Genomic DNA, 22,460 nt, shown 5'->3' on the forward strand with positions numbered 1-22,460 from the left:
AACATTGGCCCCTTGTCAAGTTCGATCATTTAGTACCATAGAAATGGACGTTTATATTCCATGCAAATTTCACATAGCAGCATGAGCTCATACATAGTAAAGTTACACAAGCTCGAATTAGTACATAGCATTCCTTTCCCGTCGGAAAAAATGGGAAGAGAAAAGGGTAATAGAATTACACCGCGGACTTCTCTGTTACAGCACCATCTTTCAAATCGTAAGCGGCATCAGCGGAAGAGGTGTCGATGTCATTCAGACCCAATTCTTCGTTTTGCTCCCATGACCTCTCGTAATCCTCAACTGGAGTCAGCCGGCACCAAAGAAAATAATGTCAAGCATAAGAAAACAATGACTGGTGTCTTAATCGGCTAAACGAACGAACAAGCAGTACAATATAAGGAACTCGGAAAGAAAAATTAAAATAAAATGCAAATGAAAAAACTGGTAAGCATATGAGGTCTGCTTGTCACACAAGCGTTTAGCGGAGATATATGACTTGACATCAGTTTTTAATAATGTTCTCCATACAAGTTCTAACGTGACTTAAATCATTATCGCACTTGAAGATTGTCTGCAAGAAAACTGTAGATCCGCCAGAAACAGATAACCAATTTCATTGGTGGTGAACAAGGGAGCTAAAACTGCTTTAGATGCCTACCAGGTTAGGCTTGTGAGACACCACACAACTTGAGATGCATACAGCGACACCCAACTGATGTAGTTCTAAGAATCTTTTTGCAAGTATATGTAGTGACAATGTAGAAAAACAACTCGATTACATAGACGTTGCAGAATCTAAATGAACAGACAAAAAACCCTCTCTTGACCCAGCCAAGGAAAAAAAGTTATCTCTCTCGCATGTCACATATATGATTGTCAGCGACTCAGCAATCATCCTCTACTATTGTTAAGTGTTAAATATGACATTTTTTAAGGAGGAACCATGACTTTTTAAAGTACACTTGAGATGGAAGAAAGAAGTCTTACACATCAACTGATGGTCATCTTTTATATCGTCAGTCGCCGGTGCAATAAAAGAATTAGCCAATGCGTCATCAAGAATTAAAGTCCAAGGCTCTTCTAAACACAGAAGCTGCAGCAGAGGGAGAGAAGTTAAGGGAAAAACTGATATTGTCAGTGGAAAAAGTAAAGCCACCATAATTATACATAAAAAGACAACTACAATAAAAGATAGAATAAAGCAAACCAATTTTCCACAGCCATTACGAAAAAGAACATATCCATATTAGAAATTTATGCCATCTTTACAATGTTCGAATAAATTTCTGGCACAAAAATTTTAGTCCATCTAGTATGTTCCATGCATTGATGAAAAAGAATAATACAGAAATTAAAAGCTGTGACCGCATATTTCTTTTCTATACATGTTCCAGTGAAAGGCCATCTAGTACCTTTTTCAGGCTTGTGTGAAAATTTAGCCACTTGCTTTTCTTATTCTCATCAATACTGTCTCCAAAACTAAATCCATGCACTCTTTCAAGACCTGCAAAACAAATTATAAAGTCACTCTCTCAAAACCATAACGCAGGTGAGCCATATCAGTTCCAGGTAATTAGAACAGATACCAAAGTTAAATTCCACTCTTTAAGGTACTCATAAGGAATTAAAAGAATCATAAACTAGAAAGCACAGCATGTCACGGACAGCACAGACAGAAATATCAGCACTTACTTTCACTAATTTTCATTATCAAGCCTTCAATAGTTGTAACAACCCCTCCCAGAGTGCCACTAGCCAGCTCCAACTCAATTTCTGGAATTATTACGCTTGCAGTATCTGACTGAGCCAGCATGATAGTTTGTCAGACGACGGTTTGCAACTTTATACTAAAAATAAAGGTATTAACATCTCATGGACTCAAAACCAACACACATGTATCACATCTTAAGTTGATATTGTTATTCTCCACATTCAGGATGCTTGTATGTATGTCTATAACCATATAAACAAACTAATAGTATATATCTGTACATCACTTAGTAGTTAGTACCACAAGCAATGGCAAAACAAAACCTTTATTTTTACAGCATTGATAAACCAATAAAACAGTCCATACTCTCCCATCTTTTCCACAATTTTCTGTCTGATGGAAATCTAAAGTTCCTTATTCTTGTGCAGAAATTGCAGCAAAATTCTCTAAAGATTCAGCCAACAACCACTCTAATCAGAACCATTAGAACTCAACCATGGGAAAGCAATGTCAAGTGCTACACGTTACTGGTATACGGGCAAATGGAAGTAGTATATGCACAGATCATAAGATAAAGACAAGATATGATAAGCACATGGTAATAGACATCATAAGATACAGAGGAGATATGATAAGCACATGGTAATAGACCTTTATTACATCACGACTAAGATCCTTAACATTCTTCACACGAAGAATAATTTTCTTTCCTTTCTCAGGAACTCGTCCACCAGGCTTCAACTGCACAAGAGAGCTTAATTTAACAACAAAGCATGGAAGAGAGAAAAAGAAAATAAGCAGATCGGTACAAACCTCAGAATTGCGGTAACCGCAATTGTCACAAGTGGATGCCATGACAATTACCTCTTGAAAATATGGAATGTCTGTAAATGGTTAAGAAGAAAAAAAATATTGCAAAAAGAAGTTCTAAAGGTATCCTAAATTTCTTTAGCAACCAACTGGATTGTTTTAATCTCTCTTTGGATGTGTTCTTTTCCAGTTATTGTGGGATCTACAGATAGGCCATTGGTTTAAAGAGGAAAATCCATTTTCACAAGACTAAAAACAGTTCCATTTGATCAGCTATAAAAGAGAAGCAACTTATTGACTCAAATATCTGAAGACTGGTAAAAGATGCAAAGGGATACGGGTGACAAACATTCGAGTTTCACACCTAGCAGTACAACCTCCGCATGTTGATGGGAAAGTCATCACCTGTCAAACAGTGGAAATATTCACTAAATATTTCAAAATCTAATCTATAAATGCTGAAAAGATACAGACTTGTAATGCATAGAACACTTAATAAATGTGTACCTCCTCTGGAGCTGTGTATCGAAACAAAGATTCAGCAATTTCAGCACTATTACTCTGAGCAATGGCCCGATGACCAGCTGCTGCTCCAATTGAGCCATGTGGGACTCTTTGTACTTGGTCAGAAGTGCTAACCGCTTCTGTTGATGCTGCATCAACAACATACCCTAATGTTTTTTGTTGCTCTGGAGTTCGCTCATAAAACCTTATACTCAATGATGGATCAGGGGATGGAGCAAACCTGCACAAATAACATTTTATACCCTCAGCCAGTGAAAGGTTTGAACAGAAAGCAACATTAAGTGTCAAAATATAGCAACAATGAAGAAAAATTCTGAGTCCACCACAAATGCAAGTCTCTTATGAGACATTAGCTGCATTCCTTTTAAAAGTGAATCCAACTTAAACTGTATATTGAATTATTGATAGAACGGACCCCAAGGACCAAAGTTATAACAAAATGGTTCTCTTTTCAAAATTGAGAATCTCTTACAGGTTCTCAACAAAGCTGTTTCCAGCTGGATCATCAAGAATGAAGGTGAAGGACAAGTCTGCTGTAGCACAGGCTCTCAACTTTAACAAAAACTGGTCCAATGCTTCAGCAGTCTGAGGATCCACTTTCTGAAAACTCAAAAGACAGCAAGTAAATATTGAGAAAAACTATATTATCTTATTAAACAATAACTGTAAGACGTATATGAACCTTGCGTTCTTCTTGAAGTGCTTGTAATTCATCTGCTGCTCGTAACAATATCCCCTCAACCTAAATTATCACACAAATATAAGATGTTTGGAAAGGGAGAGGTTCGGGTGGGGGTGGAAGGTAGGTACTTCTGGAAAAAAAATATAAGAAAAAAACTGAACTGAAGGTACAAATACATGAGAAATTATACACCAAAGACAAAACTACATAATTAAAAAGGTGATACAGGGAGAACCAACCACTTAAGCCTACCCATCCTAAAAGATAATAAATAAAAGGAATTTAATTTTCCTAGTTATCACCCTTGCACATATGCCTAAAATATGTGCCAAAGGCTAGAGCCAGTGACAAATAGATTTACTTTCAGTCAGCACCTTTTGCATATAAAAAAATTTAAATCAAACCTTTACTCTTTCAACTATTACAGAAACGGTCCGCAAGTCCCAAAAGGGGGTAAAAGAAAATGATTGCCTTGACTGAAGGAAACAGAAAACTTAAAGAAATCTGTTAAACTCAAAATGCTTCAATGTACAATCTGTTGAATACAGACCACAAGTCATACAAGTAAAAAATGAGATATCACTACCAACCACAAAATTACCAAAAAAGGGAAAGGAATCCAGGTGAAAGGAGCTAATCCACTAAGCAGCAATTTGTACAACTCTACTAGAGAAGAGGGGGGAGTAAAACAATACCGTTGACAGAGATCCACGCTGAGACTCCGGAGGAATCTCAAAATCCAATTCGGGAATCTGTGGACACAAATGAAAGAGAATGCACAACTCAATACATTTTTGTTAACTTATAGAAATAGATATTATAGACAATCCCACAAGCAATAAGAACAAATAAAATTAATCTTAGTTTGACTAATTTTGTAGCCTTTTATTATCGTTCTTCTTGATCATCTAGTAAGAGGAATTATAAAATAATAAATACGAAAAACATTATCATTTCTATTAGTGTCAATTAGCACCAAAAAGGGATATATTATAGCAGACTGGAAACTCTAGGTCAAAATTTTTATCTGCAGCTCTTTTTTAAAAACAACAGATAAAATCTACAATTTATATTTTTTTTATACCACCTGATAACCTAATTAGCTAAGATCTGGAAGTACTTATGTACAGTATATACTCAACTCAACAGGATTCATTTATCTCACAAAGAAAAAAGCGATGGGCCACTACTGGGATCCAACCCCAGTCTCCCCAGCCAGAATGTGAAAACCTTACCACTAACTAGCTAACTAACCAACATTAAATCAAAGTTACCACTAGAAACTGTAAGTCAGCATTCAACCAATTCAAGATTTAGAACTTTTTTAACAATAATGAATAATGATTATGTTACTCTGAACTAACAAATCCAATAAGCTCTCCAGCTAAACTCGGATAATATAAAGACAACAAAAACAAGTTCTTTTATTAAAGTCAACATAATTGAAGATGTTAAAGAAACTGTACATTACAGAAATGTAAAATGGAAAAGAATTAATACATTGAACTTCAAGCAGGATATACTCAAGTACCTTAATAGTAGCAGACTCAGACTTCACCACTTGTCGATTAAGCATCTGCACAGAAAAAGTTCATCAATTCTGCAATCCTGAAGGAGGGGGAATGCTCAATACACTTCAGCGAAAATATCATGTATCGCATTGTGTAGTATAATTTCAATCTCCATTTCCATTACCGATCACTTACTTCAATCAAACCAGACTTCTAGAGCACATACTATTAGTTGTGACTTGAGATTATCATAAAAATGCACACACAGACCCAAACACGAAAAGCAAAATAAACATAAAGATAAGGGTTATGCGAGTATAAAATACGATCAGTACTTCTCGTGAACTTAGCTAAATACCGCAAATTTGAGACACAAATGAGAGATAAAATGATCCATATAATGTCAATTAACAAAATTTTAATTAGTCTAACCTTGGGGTCGCCAGAAGGCACCTCCAACTGGTAGCAGCAACCTTTGGGTTGGAGCTCACCAGCAAACTGAACCTCATTATTCCTGCAGCAAAACAAAACATACAAGATCGAAAATTTCACTCAGCAATAAAAAATTGAACAAACTATCATCACATAGTTTGAACTTTTACCTCTCATTGCAATGCGGGCACTCGAAAGCCGAAAGCAAAATCTGCACACCAACAAACACTTTCATTTACACAGCAACAACAGAAAGAACAAGAAATTGGCGAAATTTATCAGAAATTAGATGCATACCTTTCTGAAGTGTGGAATCAGAGTCAGCAGAAAACTGGTAGTACCCTGAAATTAACAATAAACTTAACAAATCGGATGATAAAAATTAAAACAGAGAAGCCCTAAGAAGCAATTAAGAGGGAGAGAAAGAGAGTACGTTTTCGCCGCAGCGCATGCAGAGGCTTTCGACTCGGTAGAGGGGGGCGTCGGAGTCGTCGGCGGAGACGGCTTCGACCACCGAGCGGACATCCACGATTTGGTTCTGGTCTTTGTCGTTGCTATTGCTATTGCCTTCCATGATTATCTTTCCCTGCGATTGAATGTGCTGGAGTTTTGATGTTTTGGGTTGGCGGCAGAGGCAGAGGCGCTGTGGTTGTAAAAAGAAGCAACTCTCGGTGTTGTTTGTTTGGAAGTGTCTGACCTACGCAACGCGAGCAAACAACCGTTGGGAAAGTGCTTGGAACCCTAACACCTCAAATTCACCTCCCATTGTCTTCTCCTATTACATTGGAATTGAAGTTACAACTTACAATGCATTTTTTTAATACAAACTATATTTTACATAAAAGAAAAGAGGGGAGAGTTTAAACGTCGAACGCACTGAGTTGACAATAAATACTTTAATCACCAGAACAATCTACCACTTGTAGAAAAAGAAAATAAAAACATTATACAACTGAGCCGCTCCAAATGTTGAGGTAAAGTCTATGACCTAAAATCTACCTAAATTGAACCCACTCAAGCTCAAAGACTACTAGTTTTGTGTGTTATGAATTTGCAAAAGTGAGAGAGAATATTTGCTAGAGATCGAAGTGGAACATAGTAATGTGTCACAATGTTTATTTTCGTAACTGTACTAGACAATGAATGCAGGTAAAGATAATGGAGGGAGATTGGTATGATCACTTTCTACTTTTGATCTTGTGTATTGTTTTGAAGATACAAGCATATCTCTATATATAGAGGTTTTGATCCGACATCTTTTGAAATGTATGAATAAAACTTTACATATCAAATAGTAAAATCCAAATGTATACTATTTAAGTTTACAATCTTTGCCGATAATATTAACTTTCATTCTTTCATTTTTAGTCAAATTATGTGAGTAGCCACGTAGTTTTACGGCATTGTGAACATTTTTCAAGTTCTGACATTTTTACTATAGGTTTTTCAAACTGCTAATTTTGATGTTCCTCTAAAACTTTTGCTTGTGTTTGGGGGTTTTGGGTTTATTGCTCTCTTACTCTCAGTCCCTGAAAATCGAAGAAAACGAATAAAAAAATCCGAAGACTCGTTTCCGCCATCAATGCAATAAGCAAAGCAATACACACTAGAATTTGCCTTCTCTCGCGCCCCTTAGACCATTTCCAACCGATGGCTGGCCAGAGTACTCGTTTTAGTTCTCTGGCCTTCCAAGATTCTCCAAGATATTAATATTTTAATGAACATTACAGGGTCATATTTGCCTCCGTCTCCAACCGAGGGCCAGATGGTCAGAGAGCTCGTTTTAGCCCTGTCACAAAAAATCGTCTCCAACCGAGGGCCAAAGGGCCATAGGGCCAAACATAATTTATTATTTAAATTTAAAAGCTATAACAACTTAAATATAAATTGAAAAATATATTGAAGGAAAGATTGCAAATGAAGTGAAGAATTGAAAGAGCTTCACCATATTTATAGAAGTAAAAAAAGGTTTAAACTAAAAAAAATTTGAATACAACGGCCTAGTTGCAGTCAGCTAGCCGTTGTATTCAATTTTTTTTCAAATTATGTGTCGGTTATAACCGACACTATTTGCAATTCAAATTAGTATTTGTGTCGGTTATAACCGACACTAATACTAATTAATAAATATCCCAGTAACCGTTAGATTTAATTCATTATATTGAAGAACAAGGCCATCTCCAACCAGAGAGTTCAGAGGACCGAAAATAGCCCGAAAACCATCTCCAACCGAGGGCTATGCCAAAAGGCTTTGGAATCTGGGAAGACCCCACGAAATCGGAGAAGGCTGGAGGGCTGGCTGCATGCAGCCAGCCCGAGGTTGGGCAATTTTTTTTTAATGTTTTGTTATTTATGTTGGTTATAACCGACAGAAATAACCGACAGGATACATTTATACTAAATAATAGCATGTATTACTGTCGATTATAACCGACAGGATTTCTTAAGAAAAAATTCAAATGCAACGGCTAGTAGCTGTTGCATTTAATTTTTTTTTTTACAGTTTTATTATTATTTTTTATTTACAAAATTTTTCATATAACTTCTATTTTTTTTTCCTATAACTTCTATTTCACAAAATTTATTTTATATTTTTTTAAATTTCATTTTTTTTCCTATAACTTCTATTTCACAAAATTTGTTTTATATTTTTTTTTAAATTTCATTTTTGTCCTATAACTTCTGTTTCACAAAATTTGTTTCGTTTTTTTTTTTAAATTCTATTTTTTTCCTTTAACTTCTTAAGCCATTATACAAAATTAAATTAAATTAAGCCATTTTTTTCACTTAGCCGTTGAATTTGAATTTAAGTTGTAGTTTTTAAATAATAAATTATGTTTGGCCTCTATGACCATTTGGCCCTCGGTTGGAGATGGTTTTTTGTGAAAGGGCTAAAACGAGTCATCTGACCCTTTGGCCCTCGGTTGGAGACGGAGACAAATATGACCCTGTACTGTTCATTAAAATATTAATATCTTGGAAAATCTTTAAGGGCTAGAGGGCTAAAACGAGTCCTATAGCCAGCCATCGGTTGGAGATGGCCTAACCTATTGAGGAAATGAAAAGTCTTTTTCATTAATCTTAAAGAATAATATTACAGAGTATATATACAATCAACTGTTTGAGGAAATGAAAAGTCTTTTTCATTAATCTTAAAGAATAATATTACAGAGTATATATACAATCAACTGTGGTAAAACTAAAGATACCAAAAGTAAAAGAAATTATTACAACAGTAACTTTAACTATCTGTTAACATCTTTCACATTTTTATATACTCTATTATTCTCTTCATAACCGACATGAAATCCAATACTTCAAAAAAAAAAAAAATTGGCCAGCCCAGGGCTGGCTGGAAGTGGCCAGTGCTCTAGCCCTCCCGATTTTGTGGGACCTCTCAAATTCCAAAGCCCTCTGGTCTACCTCGGATACGGTTTTCAGGGTATTTTTGGCCCTCTTTCCTCCTCATTCGGTAGGAGATGGCGTTACTTCTTCTCCAATCCCACTTCTCCACCACCGCCGCTAAACCCCAAACCCCAAACACTCACACTGTCACTAGACTCCGCTTCAAGTCCAAACCACCGCAGCCGCCGCCGCCAAACCCCGATTTGCTGCCGCGCCCGACCCAAGTCCCCTTCCAGCCAAAGATCGCCAATGCGGTGCGCACCCCTCTTCACGTCGTGCGTACCCCTGATGGCAAAGTCTTGGCAGCCACCGTTCTCACCTCCTCGTCTCCCTCTCCGGCTAATTCTCACCGGTAAATGTTGAATTCCGAATTCGATCACTGTTTCTGCTATTGGTATTATGCAAGATTTTTGAATTTTTTTGTTGGGGTTTTTTCAGGATTCCCATCGTCTTTGAGGGCGACTTGGCTAATACTGCTGATTTGCATTTGAAAGACAGTGACTTTGTGTTTGTTGCTGGGAGTTTGAGGTCGGATTTGGACCATTTGAATGCTGGGGAGGACCAGGGTCGTCTCCAGGTAAATTCTAGGGGACCCTTTATGCCGAGTTTCCGGTTTCTGTTGTTACTCGAAATGTGGGTTCATACGATTTCACTGAGATAATGCATTTGTTTAATCTGAGCGATTTTATAGTATACTCATTACTCTTCTCTTTTAAGTGTTTCGTTTGGTTTGACAATTGTATTTTGAAGTCAGTCGGATGTCCTTTATGCCTCTGTAAACTATGTTTGTCACAGGAATCTCCTGGCGGTCGAGCACACAGCTCCCCTGGGAGAATGGCGTCGGTTGAGGGTATCTGTCGTACTCCTGCTTTCTTCTCGGGCTTGCTCGAGCAAGCCTTCGTCGGGCAGATCTGAAAGAGAAGGACAGAGTTAATTTGAAAGGGTGCCTTTGTGGGGCCTTAGGTGTAGGCCTTGAGGCTCACAATCAAGATTAACTTTATCGTGCTCAGGCGTGCCACTGCCATCTTCAGTATGGCAGATGTTGAATGGGTGTTTGATTGAATATGTATACGCCCGAGAAACCGAGTTAGATATAACAGGTGCCTTTGTGAGGCCTTAGGTGTAGGCCTTGAGGCTTCCTGTCAAACTAAACCAGCGCTTGGATGTATCATATTTGGCCTTTTATGGTTGCCAGAGTTTTATCACTATTATACCTTTGATTATCTGAATCCAAGAGGTAGGACGAACCCAAATGAATGCCTTTGTAGGGCCTTAGGTATAGGCATTGAGGCTTCCCATCAGAGTTAATCCTTATACTCGGACCAACTAGACCGCAACATAAAATGAAGCTAAATAGATGCCTTCGTGAGGCCTTAGGTGTAGGCCTTGAGGCTTTCTATCATAATTCACTCTATGCTTAAGCCTTTTCTACGAATCAAGATATAATAGTAACAAAACGGAGAAATAAATTGATTACTTGCGCCCCAAGTAACTTCGGACTTCTCGCTTATCAAGGATCGTCGTGGATGGGTTGAGTCCACATAGAGTTCTTTTTTATGCCTTGAGGCCAAGGACTTTTAAACTGATCTTTAAATTACATGCCCGCGGGCTTAAGCCTCAGATCTGATCTAAACTCTGACGTGATTCAGATCGGATTCAAGTGCTGAATACTCATTTTCATTGTGACTTTGCCAGAAATAACTTGTATATAACTGAGAATATATAACATGTTATTGTTCTTTTAAAAGAAAGAAAAGACAAAGACAGAGCAAAGATAGTCGGGCAAGTTTGAACCTTATCGGCCAAGGCTGAACTTCTTACAAAATCGATCTTTGTGGCTCTATCAAAGGTCTGAAAGCTTTCAGAAGGGGTTGATGGGGAGAAGAGGATACAAAATGAATCGATACCACCAAGGACAAGGTAGCAGAGCTATTACAGGGGTTTGGGAAGGTTTATCCCGAACGGGATGAAGGCTTGTGCTGACTACAGCTTTGTTGAAGGCAAATCTGGCTTGAGCAGAGTTTTGGCTTTTGTTTGTTTGTTTGAGTGTCCTTAATTCTGTCTTCTCTTCCTCCTTTTATAGACGGATTCAGCTTGGGTTCCTGTAGCAATGGTGGTTGCCCGAATGCGGTTTGGTGATGACTCACTAGCTTTTTTACATGAATGCCACCAATAAAGTACTTTATTGGGCTGTGCAGTGATTGAATAACCTACCCCCTGTGGTTTTTGAGCAGGTAAGCAGGTGGCCTTTGTAATTTGTGCCCAGCCGAAAGCCTCTTTCCTGCCTCCTAAGTTTTCCTCTGGGCCTTGGGTTTGGGCCGACTTTCTCTCTGGCCCAAAGTTCAGATTTTATCCCAAACAGTGCCCCCTTCAATTGATGTTAAGGTTGGGATCCCAAGCGCCAACATTAATTGAAAGAGACCCCTGTTTTAAACCTTTAGAATTCTTAGAACCCATGTGAGTGAACTTCTCCGTTCTCTGTGTTTCGTAAAAAAGAAAACCTTCTCTGATACAACAAAACTTCCCCAATTCTTTCATCATTTCTTTCTCGTTGTCCGACGAGGTTGCATCTTTACCGTTTTCCTTGTTCTTCTTCCCCACGGCCTTCATCAAATGGCCTCAGGATCCGGCCAAACCCTACCATCCTACGAGTCTGGTGAAGGAATTGCCACTCTACGCCGTCTGCTCAACGGGCTGCATCGTCCGCGGGCAGGCCTGCATTCTGAACTCTTCTTTGAGATGCATGGGGTTCAATCTTTGGGTCCTGCCTGGATTTCTCGGGTTCCCTCAGTAATAGAAAGTAATATGCCTAGGGGAAACTGGTTTACCCCAAATCCTTATTTGGCCGACTCGGGCATTTCTTCTTCTAAGTGGTCTTTTCATCGTCGAGGCTTTCCCTTGATGAATGATCTTGCCTGGGCCCAGTGGATTGACGAGTTGGAACCTTCCTTCAAGCAGAAATGGATGAGTAATGGCATCTACGAACTGATTATGCTTTCGAAGATTTCAATTACCCCTAAGCCCGAATTGCTTACTTCTGCCCTCCTCTTTTGGAATACGAGCACAAACACCTTCGATTTCCGTATGGGTCCCATGTCTCCCACCATTCTTGATATGGCCCAAGTCTTCGGTTTGAGGCCATCGGGCAGGGTGATAGATGTTACTCAAGATTGGATTCCATCCGCTACCACCGGGGGCTCAAGTTCTTCCACCTACTTCCTTCCTCTCAGCTATAACTCAGTTACTTTCAAAAGTTATGGAACCTCCTTTAAAGGATTTATCCCTTTTGTCAAGAAGAACTTCGGGGTAGGCTCTCCTCAAGCCGACAAAGATCAGGAACATATGTACTTTCTTCTTTATTGGCTTAACAAGCACGTCTTCCCCAACAAATCCAAGGGGGTACGGGTAGAATGGATCCCCTTGGTAAAGGTTCTTCACAATTTTGATGACGTTGCCACGGGTCCATTCCTTCTCTCCCATCTCTATCACCTTCTTTTTGACATGACCCGGGATGAGCCCTTTGAGACCAATTTGAACGGCCTCTTCTGGATGATACAGATTTGGTTACAATGGTATTTTCCAGAATTTCGGGCTATCAATCTAGAGTTTCCAGAGGGTGTGGCTCCTGCCCGAATCCTGGCTGAAGCTCCTCCTGTAGATCATTCCACCTTTGCATGCTTCTACTTTTTTCGAGTCTGCAGGACTCGGTCAGACTTGGAATGGGGTGCATCGGTCTTGAGGAGATATCCTTGGTTTTCTGACCAAGCCTTCCAAGATGCCCCTGGTGAGGATGCTGCTCCTTTCTGCAGGGAAAAGTTTATCAGCTGTATTCAGCCAAGAGACTTGGCCTGGGGGGTCCGGGGAAATCGGTATGATCGAGGCTTGGAGGTGTATCATCCTAACTTCTGCAGCAGGCAGTTAGGATTTAGGCAATCCATACCTGTCCCATTCTTCGACTCCATCCATTGTGGCACTTCATTTCGGTTACAGACTCCTTCTGAAGCAATATTTCGAGCTGCCCGCCGTAGTTTGGACGTGATGAACCAAGCAGCCCGACATTCCGTTGTTCTTAATTTCGAATGTACCTCGCTGTTTTCCTCTTGGTGGGAGGAAAGGTGGACTAGAAAATACGGAGGAGATTTGAAAGTGAACCACGATCGTATTTTCAGCCAGCTTTCTCTTAAATCATATCCTAGCTCGGGCGAGCTTGCAAATTGGAAAGATATGATCCAAGAGAAAAACCGATTACTCCTAATAGGTGACTTTCTTCCTAATCGATTTTGCTTTCCTTGTTGTTTATTTTCCTCACTCTTACTTGTTTCTGCAGCTTCAGTCGATACTGAATCCGAAGCCGTCGAATCAGAAAATGATTCTGCTGATGTCGCAGTTCTTCATGGTGCTGCAGCAGAAGCTGAAAGGCGAGAAGCCGGGGAGGGGACAGACGTCTCAGAATCTCTTGGGGATTCAGGAGTTGAAGAAACAATTAAAGGAATAGCCAAAGATACGACCAAAGCATCTAAACGAAAGAGGGTGGACACAACTAAAACCACAATCTCTGATCCAGCACTTCCTTCAGCAATCACACGACCAATTCTTACCCGAAAGAGTAAGCAGGCAAGAGTCACCGTTCCTCCTAAGCCAGCAGTCCCATCTGCTCCTGTTTCTGAAGCGAGTAAAGAGACAGAACAATCTTCCAGTGAGTATCTCCTCTTCCGGATCAAATGGCTACCTTTCTCCCTTATCTGATTATCCCTTTATCACTTAAACAGGACCTCAAGCTTCTAAAAGGTCAACCCTTGCTTCTAAGAAGGAATCACGAAGGGCTGCTACACTTAAAGAGGTATGACTTCTATCTTTATACTTCCTTATTTTCAAACCTTTCTGACTTTCGAATAATTTGGCTTAGGCTACAAGGAAAGAAAGTCTTTCTCCGCAACCTGCCCTAGATGCAACCCCTTCTTCTCAATTTGATCCTTCCACAGGAATCATATTGCATTTTGTGGATGAGGATGATACTTTGGTGAGTTACTCTTTCTTTTCACTTCAACTTTGCACATTGCTACCCAAGTAACTCCTATCCATGTTCTTTGCAGCCATCTTCGGGATATGAACCCTTTTCCTCGTCAGTGGCCTTGGATAAAGAACCCATAGTTCCTGAGATCCCTGTAGCTTCAAACACAACTATTTCGCAAGCGCTTACTCGCCAGTTGGTCAATGAACCTCCTTCTCCTCAAGATCAACCTCAGGTGCTAGAATATTTTCTTCTTGTTTCTTCTTCTGGTGACCTTTTGCTGATCATCACTACTTTCTTCGGATACAACCAGGATGTAGGCACAGGTTCAGGCACAACTCTCCCATCTGTCGCTGGTGGTGAAAAATCTTTACTTCGACAAGGAGTTAGTGCATTCTCTGGTGAAACCTCGGGGTTAAGTCAGGTAACTTTCTTCTTTCCAAAGCCTCCTTTGTTTTGACTTGTGTATAGTTTATCTTGTCCTGATCCTGAAATTTTGTAGCGGGCTTCCCCAAAAGAAACTTCCCTTCCTCCAATGGCCCGTAACCCAAGGTGCTTTCAACCTCCTTCTTCCTCTGGAGATGTTGACACCTCCCTGTCTAGAGATGAACTGATTGAACAAACAGAAATTGCCCCTTCCATAGGCATTATCTCACCAGAAGAAACTGTTATGCCGGACCCTTCTCCTTCCTCCTCTGATCCTGCCAAGTTGCCCAAACTCTTCGAAGCACTCGGGCGACTTGAGACGCGGTTGAAGTCTTCAAAGCAGGCTTCAACAAAATCTATGTCTTCGGAACAGCAACAAATCTTTCAAACCTGGGCAAAGAAAGAATTCACTGCATCATTTAGCCTCAAGGCTCTCTGTGACCTTGAGAGAGTCATTACTGAGTTCTTTAAAAACGATCGCTTATCCAAGCCTCAGTATGATTCTTTCCTTTCTTTCTTTGAAAACTTGAGGGCCCTCAGGGAGCAACATCAGAGAGCAGACCGGCTGGCTAACCGGGCAAAATGCTTCATAGAGAGAGAATCGAGCTCCTCTACCCGAGTTAGTCGGTTGATGGAAGAGAGTATGCAGACCAAAGAACGGATTGAAGTTGTTTCTTCTGAAATTCAGAAGTTGGAGAGACAACTGATGATCCTTAGGGCGGAGCAAACAACTCTTCTGGATAACCTTGAGCAACAGATCGAAGGGGTGGAAAAAGCGACTTCAGAGTTAGAGCAAACCAAGTCTGAACTTGTAAACAGCCATACTGTCTTGGCTGAACCAAATAGGATTTTTACCATCATGCGAACATATCATTCTAGAATAATCACCTTATGTGAAGATGTAAAGTTTTTGGAATAGAATTACTTTGTAATCTCTTTTTGTTTAGAATGGATATGTAACATTCCTCCTGTTCTGCTTCATTTGAATAGGCCTCAGGCAACTCTATGCCCCCCCGCCTACCTGCTTTCCTCCTCCTCCATCTTTATGGTTGGCAATCTTAGCCCCTGCCCCCGGGTTCTTTCAATGGCATTTTATTCTGTTGATAACCCCGATTCTTTGAAAACGAGGTCGATCATGCTAATAGGAACTTCGGGGAAAGGGTTAGTATCCACCATCATACTAGCCTGAGGTGAATCGAGTAGTAACTTCCCCTTCACTATAAGATCATGTACCCAGTCCCTAAACTGGACACAATTGACTATAGAGTGGTTGAAGGTATAATGTAACTTGCAATACTTCTTCCCCCTGAGTTCCTCGGGCTTGGGCATCTTTTTGGTGCTGTCGGGCAAAATGACTCTTGCTCGCACAAGCTCTTCATAGATTTCTGGCGCCTTGGTTAGATCGAAAGAATAACTTTGATACTTTGGGGGTTTCATGGGTACGAACCCACCATCATTCATCACGATCTTCTGGTCCTTGACTGGTTGGACTAACCCTTTGATAGTCAATGGCTTGAAGGGTGTGATCATCTCAGCAGCACACACATCTATACTCTTCTCCCCATGATCATCTTTGCATTCGGGTCCAACCTCCCCAACCTCTACATGGTGAATAGTAGCTTTATTTTTGTAGAACGGAGGAGTTTTGGAAGTATGTTTTACCTGCTGTTCCTCCTGTAACAGCCTCTCATACTTAGTGGCAGCAATCACCAACTCTTGTAGCTCATTAAACTGTGCATCATAGAACCTTTTTCTCAAAGGTAATTTTAAAGCCCTTTGAGCAATGGATATGAGCTGTGCTTGGTTGACAGGGAACTGACATCTCATCCTTGTCCTCCTGAACCTCATCATAAAATCTTCGGTGGACTCATGATCATATTGTTTCACTTCTACCAGATCATTAATGGTGAGCTCTGGCTCTATCCTGTAGAACTGTTCATGGAAAGCCATCTCCATTTGCCCCCAGTTAGCAATGGAATTGGGGGGTAATAGAGAATACCATTGAGATGCCAATCCTGCTAGTGAATTTCCAAACAACCTCAATTTGTAGTTGGATTGTCCTCATACGCCACGCAATGATTAGAAAATTTGAAAATATGATCCCTAGAGGACACACTGCTATCTTCCCCTGTGAAAGTCGGGAATGCGGGCATCTTGAAATTAAGAGGGAATGGATTTAACTCATCGATATATTCAGGATATGGCTTCTGGTAGGTAACCCTGAATACTGGACGAACTCGAGGCTGGGCGTTTTGAATCACCGTTCTTCTTAACTCGGCCAATTCTTCTCTTAGTTGCTGGGTAGCTAAATTACCATTCTGGCCATGGATAGCGGACTCAACCTTCGGACTCCGGTCATTGCCCGCGTTTGCTTCCCTCCTGGTTTCAGATTTTCTCCAGTTAGATCCTCCACCTTTGTTGACCATCGGGGGTGGTCTATAAGGTAGAGGTTTATCTGACGTAGTAGTGGTTGTTTCTTTCCCGCTAGTTTCTCCAGCCGTGGCTGGCAGTCCAAACTTCATTCTTTCTTGTTCGCTCTGCCTCCTATCATTAAATGATAATAATGGGAAGCTGGGAAACTCCTTTTCTAAAGCTGACTCCATCACTGCTTGACTTCCTTCAGGTATCACCTTCTTCTTTCCCCTATCCTTTTCTTCTTCTAGTAGTGGAAACAAAGGAATGATTGGCTCACTTCTTATAACAACTGGACTTATTCCACTTCTTTGAGCACCCTTTGGAGTGGAGAACTCCAAATCCAGCCTCCTTTGTAGATTTCCTGTAAGCATGCAGAGTCTGCTCACTTCTCCCTTAGTCTCCAAGGAAATTATTTCCATGCTTTTCAACACTTGGATCATTGTAGCTTGCAGTTCTTCATTAATCCATTTCCCCTGTGATTTCTCAGATGCAGTCGAACTATCTGAGACCACCTGTCCAGACGGGGATAAAGGATTTTCTGATTGCTCTGTCATCTGGAAAAGATCCTTCTTGGCTTCTTTTTTGGCAAGTTTATAGCTTCTCTTTTTGGACATGTAAGATCTTAGAAGTGTAGCTTTTTCTGATCCCACCGGGCGTGCCAAAACTATGTTCGTCGCAGGAATCTCCTGGCGGTCGAGCACACAGCTCCCCTGGGAGAATGGCGTCGGTTGAGGGTATCTGTCGTACTCCTGCTTTCTTCTCGGGCTTGCTTGGGCAAGCCTTCGTCGGGCAGATCTGAAAGAGAATGACAGAGTTAATTTGAAAGGGTGCCTTTGTGGGGCCTTAGGTGTAGGCCTTGAGGCTCACAATCAAGATTAACTTTATCGTGCTCAGGCGTGCCACTGCCATCTTCAGTATGGCAGATGTTGAATGGGTGTTTGATTGAATATGTATACGCCCGAGAAACCGAGTTAGATATAACAGGTGCCTTTGTGAGGCCTTAGGTGTAGGCCTTGAGGCTTCCTGTCAAACTAAACCAGCGCTTGGATGTATCATATTTGGCCTTTTATGGTTGCCAGAGTTTTATCACTATTATACCTTTGATTATCTGAATCCAAGAGGTAGGACGAACCCAAATGAATGCCTTTGTAGGGCCTTAGGTATAGGCCTTGAGGCTTCCCATCAGAGTTAATCCTTATACTCGGACCAACTAGACCGCAACATAAAATGAAGCTAAATAGATGCCTTCGTGGGGCCTTAGGTGTAGGCCTTGAGGCTTTCTATCAGAATTCACTCTATGCTTAAGCCTTTTCTACGAATCAAGATATAATAGTAACAAAACGGAGAAATAGATTGATTACTTGCGCCCCAAGTAACTTCGGACTTCTCGCTTATCAAGGATCGTCGTGGATGGGTTGAGTCCACATAGAGTTCTTTTTTATGCCTTGAGGCCAAGGACTTTTAAACTGATCTTTAAATTACATGCCCGCGGGCTTAAGCCTCAGATCTGATCTAAACTCTGACGTGATTCAGATCGGATTCAAGTGCTGAAGACTCATTTTCATTGTGACTTTGCCAGAAATAACTTGTATATAACTGAGAATATATAACATGTTATTGTGCTTTTAAAAGAAAGAAAAGACAAAGACAGAGCAAAGATAGTCGGGCAAGTTTGAACCTTATCGGCCAAGGCTGAACTTCTTACAAAATCTATCTTTGTGGCTCTATCAAAGGTCTGAAAGCTTTCAGAAGGGGTTGATGGGGAGAAGAGGATACAAAATGAATCGATACCACCAAGGACAAGGTAGCAGAGCTATTACAGGGGTTTGGGAAGGTTTATCCCGAACGGGATGAAGGCTTGTGCTGACTACAGCTTTGTTGAAGGCAAATCTGGCTTGAGCAGAGTTTTGGCTTTTGTTTGTTTGTTTGAGTGTCCTTAATTCTGTCTTCTCTTCCTCCTTTTATAGACGGATTCAGCTTGGGTTCCTGTAGCAATGGCGGTTGCCCGAATGCGGTTTGGTGATGACTCACTAGCTTTTTTACATGAATGCCACCAATACAGTACTTTATTGGGCTGTGCAGTGATTGAATAACCTACCCCCTGTGGTTTTTGAGCAGGTAAGCAGGTGGCCTTTGTAATTTGTGCCCAGCCGAAAGCCTCTTTCCTGCCTCCTAAGTTTTCCTCTGGGCCTTGGGTTTGGGCCGACTTTCTCTCTGGCCCAAAGTTCAGATTTTATCCCAAACAATCTCTCTGTGTAAAAGAGAATGCAATACTAGCTTTGATTCAAACTTAGTCAATTTTCACATAGCGCTTTTCGTAGTTTCAGTCTTCTTGCTAGTTTTGAGGCTTATATGACATGTTTTAGAAGCCAATATTAGTGTAGTTGCTCATACTTTAATTTAGTAAATGTGGGAGGTGGAATTTTTCTGCTAGCATGCTTTCTTTCTTTCCAACTCGTTTCTTTTTATTGGCTATGTATACAGTTATGTGTGTTTATATGTATCTAAAAACTAAGGTCTAACCTTGTTAGGTTTTGGTGCATACCCTCTACTTTGTTGAAGAATCTTCACAACTAAATAAAAGCTCTAAAGCTGACAGACAAGAAGAAAGGACTGCCGATCACACCGGTAAGTTTGTTCAAGTGATTATCAGCTCCTACTTTGTCACCTTATAGTACTTGAATAATAATCACACACTGAAGGATCGAGTGCTACCTTCTATGTAATATCGCAAAATGGAGATATGACATGCTGACTCACTGACACTAAAGTACATGAATTTAATCTCATTAATCTGTACTTTAGTTGGCGTTGTACATTTATTTTCATTTCTGGGGAGGTTTAACCAAAAGAAAACATAACAAATGAGTTGTATGCATACCTTTTGGTAAACTTAGAAATTCAAGAAACACGAGACAGCATTTGTCCCCCAGAAAATATGCTAGGAAAGTACAAACATGCATTTGAGATTCACAACACTCAATTAGTGATTACTTTGATTCAAAATATATGATTTATTTCTGTTCAAAACATTTATGCTGTTCCTTTCATGTTTGGCATGCTCGCAACTTTGTATGATGTTTGTGTGCATTTTTCTTGTACCTTCCTCCATATATTGTTTATGTTTATCGATTTAGAACCATTTGTCGTAGCAGTTGTCAAGGATGATATGGATCAGTCATGGAAGAAAGACACCTTCTCGCATGGAAAGATTTGAAAGAGGTAGCAAATTTTATATGGGTTATTTCATTTGACTTTTCTTTGTTACACACTCGTGCTTTATATAAATGGGGATGTGGATTCTTTTTTTTCTTTTTTTGTAAATAGTTAATCGTACATTTTATAATTTGTGCCCAGGATCCAAAAGATGCAGCATTTGAACGGAAGAACAATGGAGAATCACATTGGATTAATGACAAAACTCCTGAATTGATCCTAAATAAGTCAGGTTCATTGGCATTTGGTAAAAAACCTATACCAGAGAGTCAGAAACCAATACCAGAGAGTCGTGAAAGTAATTTTCTTGGTCATCAAAAGATTTGACGTTTCATTTTTTTTAATGCTGGGTTGGCTTGATAAAATAAATGTTTAAAGTGTTTTTACTAATTATAGTCTTGTTACCGACGAAAAAGGAGGTACTGAATTGTTTTGCAGCCAGCTTGAGGAATGATGGGGACTGTACGTTAGGTTCTTGGAGTGATCTTCTTAGTAATCCAAAACAGTGGTGGGACTGCCGCAGTAAGAAGCTCAATGGATTGGTGACGATTCCTTGAAATGTCTTCGTTATCTGACTGATTTTACCGGTAAAAGCTTTGACATAATTGTTTCCCTTACAGGTGAAGCCAAACTCCCCTGATTTCAAGCATAAGGAAGGCGGTCGTGCACTATGGCTTGTTTTGTCAGAACTTGAAGGCGTGGACACTGGTAAACGAGATTAAAGGTGAGCCTGCACAAATTTATCCCATATGTATTCTGTCATCATTTTATGCAACCATTGAAGGGTTATGGATTTTTCTTAGTTTAGTTTTGACAGTCAAGAGCATAGAGCACTCGAACCAACGGCACAATGCACCAAAAACTGAAAAGAAAAATGTCTTTCATATTGTTTCCGCCTATGATCAGTCATTGAAGTCGAAATATGATTCTAGGTGACCTCTGGCATCTGAGTAAACTATCGAAATATCGAAGATTAATGAATGTGAAACTGTACTTAAGTTGTATGTTAAGATTCTTCATTTTTAATGGTTAATTAGCTAAAAGAATCCTTGATTGCTTGTAGAAGCAATGTTCTTATGAAAATTATTAAGCTCCAAATTGGAAAGGCATTGGATGAAATCTGTCTTTACCTTTTTGCTTTTTCACTTTTAACAACATTTCTACACGTATTTTGAAACTTGTTTTTCTTTTTGTGATTTGAGTTAATTTTTCGGACTGGGATCACCTCCAGATCTCAGCTTCCGGAGCAAATTGAGCAAGACATCCCATCCTCCCATTTTTGATCCTATGGCGAGAAATAAATTTAAATATTGAACAATTCTCACGCAAAACAAGGCAAGATGAAAATTGTAGGGTGAGATGTTTTGCTCAGTTTGCTCCGAAGACTAGGATCCAGAGGTGATCTCAATCCTTAATTTTAGGTACGACAATACTGAAATATGTACTTTTGTTTTCTTTGTTTATAATACAGAGTGAATGATTCTTGTATGCAATGAAATAAAAAAACGAAAATACTAAACGAAATGGTTATGAAAACTCAAACTCAAACTCAAAACGAAATGAGTTATTTCCCGTACCATTCTTTCTATTTTCCCTCTTCTATGCATCTGTACTCTATTTTTTGAGATAAATATATATAAAAAAAATCAAAAAAGGAAATAATTATTATATTTTTCTATATCTCTCTCCTATCTTTCTTGTGGGTGTGAGACTGAGACGGTGATTGTGATGGTGAGGTGACGTGTGAGGCAGGCAAATTGATGCTTTACCTCTCTTCATCTTTTTTATTTGTTTACGCTTCTTTTTTTGGATTAAAAACCTGAAATATTTGTTATTCCATACAACGCAGGTCGGAGAGCAGTTCTCACATGGCCACCTGAACTCTGCCACGTGTACGAGGCCGAATGAAACTTCCTACTCAAATAGGGGAGGGAGGTCCTCGTCGGATTCTTTTTGTCAGGATCTCAGGATCCTCAAATCATATCTGTTCATCGTACATCGTATGGTTAGAAATTATTGTAAATTTTTAATTTAAAATTGAATATAAATAGTAAATGACGAAAACTGACCGCACGATGCACGATGAACGAATGTGATTGGAGGATTCCCGTGATCCTCACAAAGAGGATCTGATGAGGATCCTCTCTCCCAATAGGGAATGAAATGCATTTCCGATCTTATGTTCGGAGCCTAAGTACCCATCACTCAATTTTAATTATACGGTTTTCATTAGCTTATCTCACTAGCCCACCTCATAGAACTCAGAAAACTTGAAGGGCCTATATCTTTTTCTCTCTCTTTTGAACGGCATAAATT

General features: G+C 39.8%; 1 protein-coding gene and 1 pseudogene across 1 annotated transcript; one reads left to right on the forward strand and one right to left on the reverse strand.

Annotated features, from left to right (window-relative positions):
• Nucleotides 1-34: 34 nt before the first annotated feature.
• On the reverse strand, nt 35-6,448 carry LOC126585369 (uncharacterized). Its single transcript, XM_050249774.1, has 16 exons — nt 6,105-6,448; nt 5,969-6,013; nt 5,842-5,882; nt 5,672-5,753; nt 5,260-5,304; nt 4,424-4,480; nt 3,729-3,788; nt 3,519-3,646; nt 3,029-3,266; nt 2,860-2,926; nt 2,525-2,595; nt 2,363-2,452; nt 1,693-1,801; nt 1,413-1,504; nt 988-1,093; nt 35-300 (listed from the first exon to the last, which is right to left on the reverse strand). The coding sequence occupies exons 1-16, from the start codon at nt 6,243-6,245 to the stop codon at nt 176-178; spliced, it is 1,497 nt and encodes a 498-aa protein (XP_050105731.1). The 5' UTR covers nt 6,246-6,448; the 3' UTR covers nt 35-175.
• A 2,702-nt stretch (nt 6,449-9,150) lies between these two features.
• LOC126586163 (protein OSB2, chloroplastic-like) lies at nt 9,151-22,381 on the forward strand (annotated as a pseudogene).
• Nucleotides 22,382-22,460: the final 79 nt, after the last annotated feature.

The sequence above is a fragment of the Malus sylvestris genome, chromosome 10 (assembly GCF_916048215.2).
Source record: "Malus sylvestris chromosome 10, drMalSylv7.2, whole genome shotgun sequence".
Lineage (NCBI taxonomy): Eukaryota > Viridiplantae > Streptophyta > Magnoliopsida > Rosales > Rosaceae > Malus > Malus sylvestris.

Bases quoted from the DNA above. Each gene is read 5' to 3' on its own strand.
- LOC126585369 (XM_050249774.1), bottom strand. From the start codon at position 6,245: ATGGAAGGCAATAGCAATAGCAACGACAAAGACCAGAACCAAATCGTG. The intron at 4,481-5,259 runs GTACTTGAGTAT...TTGTGTCCACAG, and splicing joins CTGAGTCTGCTACTATTAAG to ATTCCCGAATTGGATTTTGA. The intron at 1,505-1,692 runs GTAAGTGCTGAT...TTTGTTTTGCAG, and splicing joins GATAATGAAAATTAGTGAAA to GTCTTGAAAGAGTGCATGGA.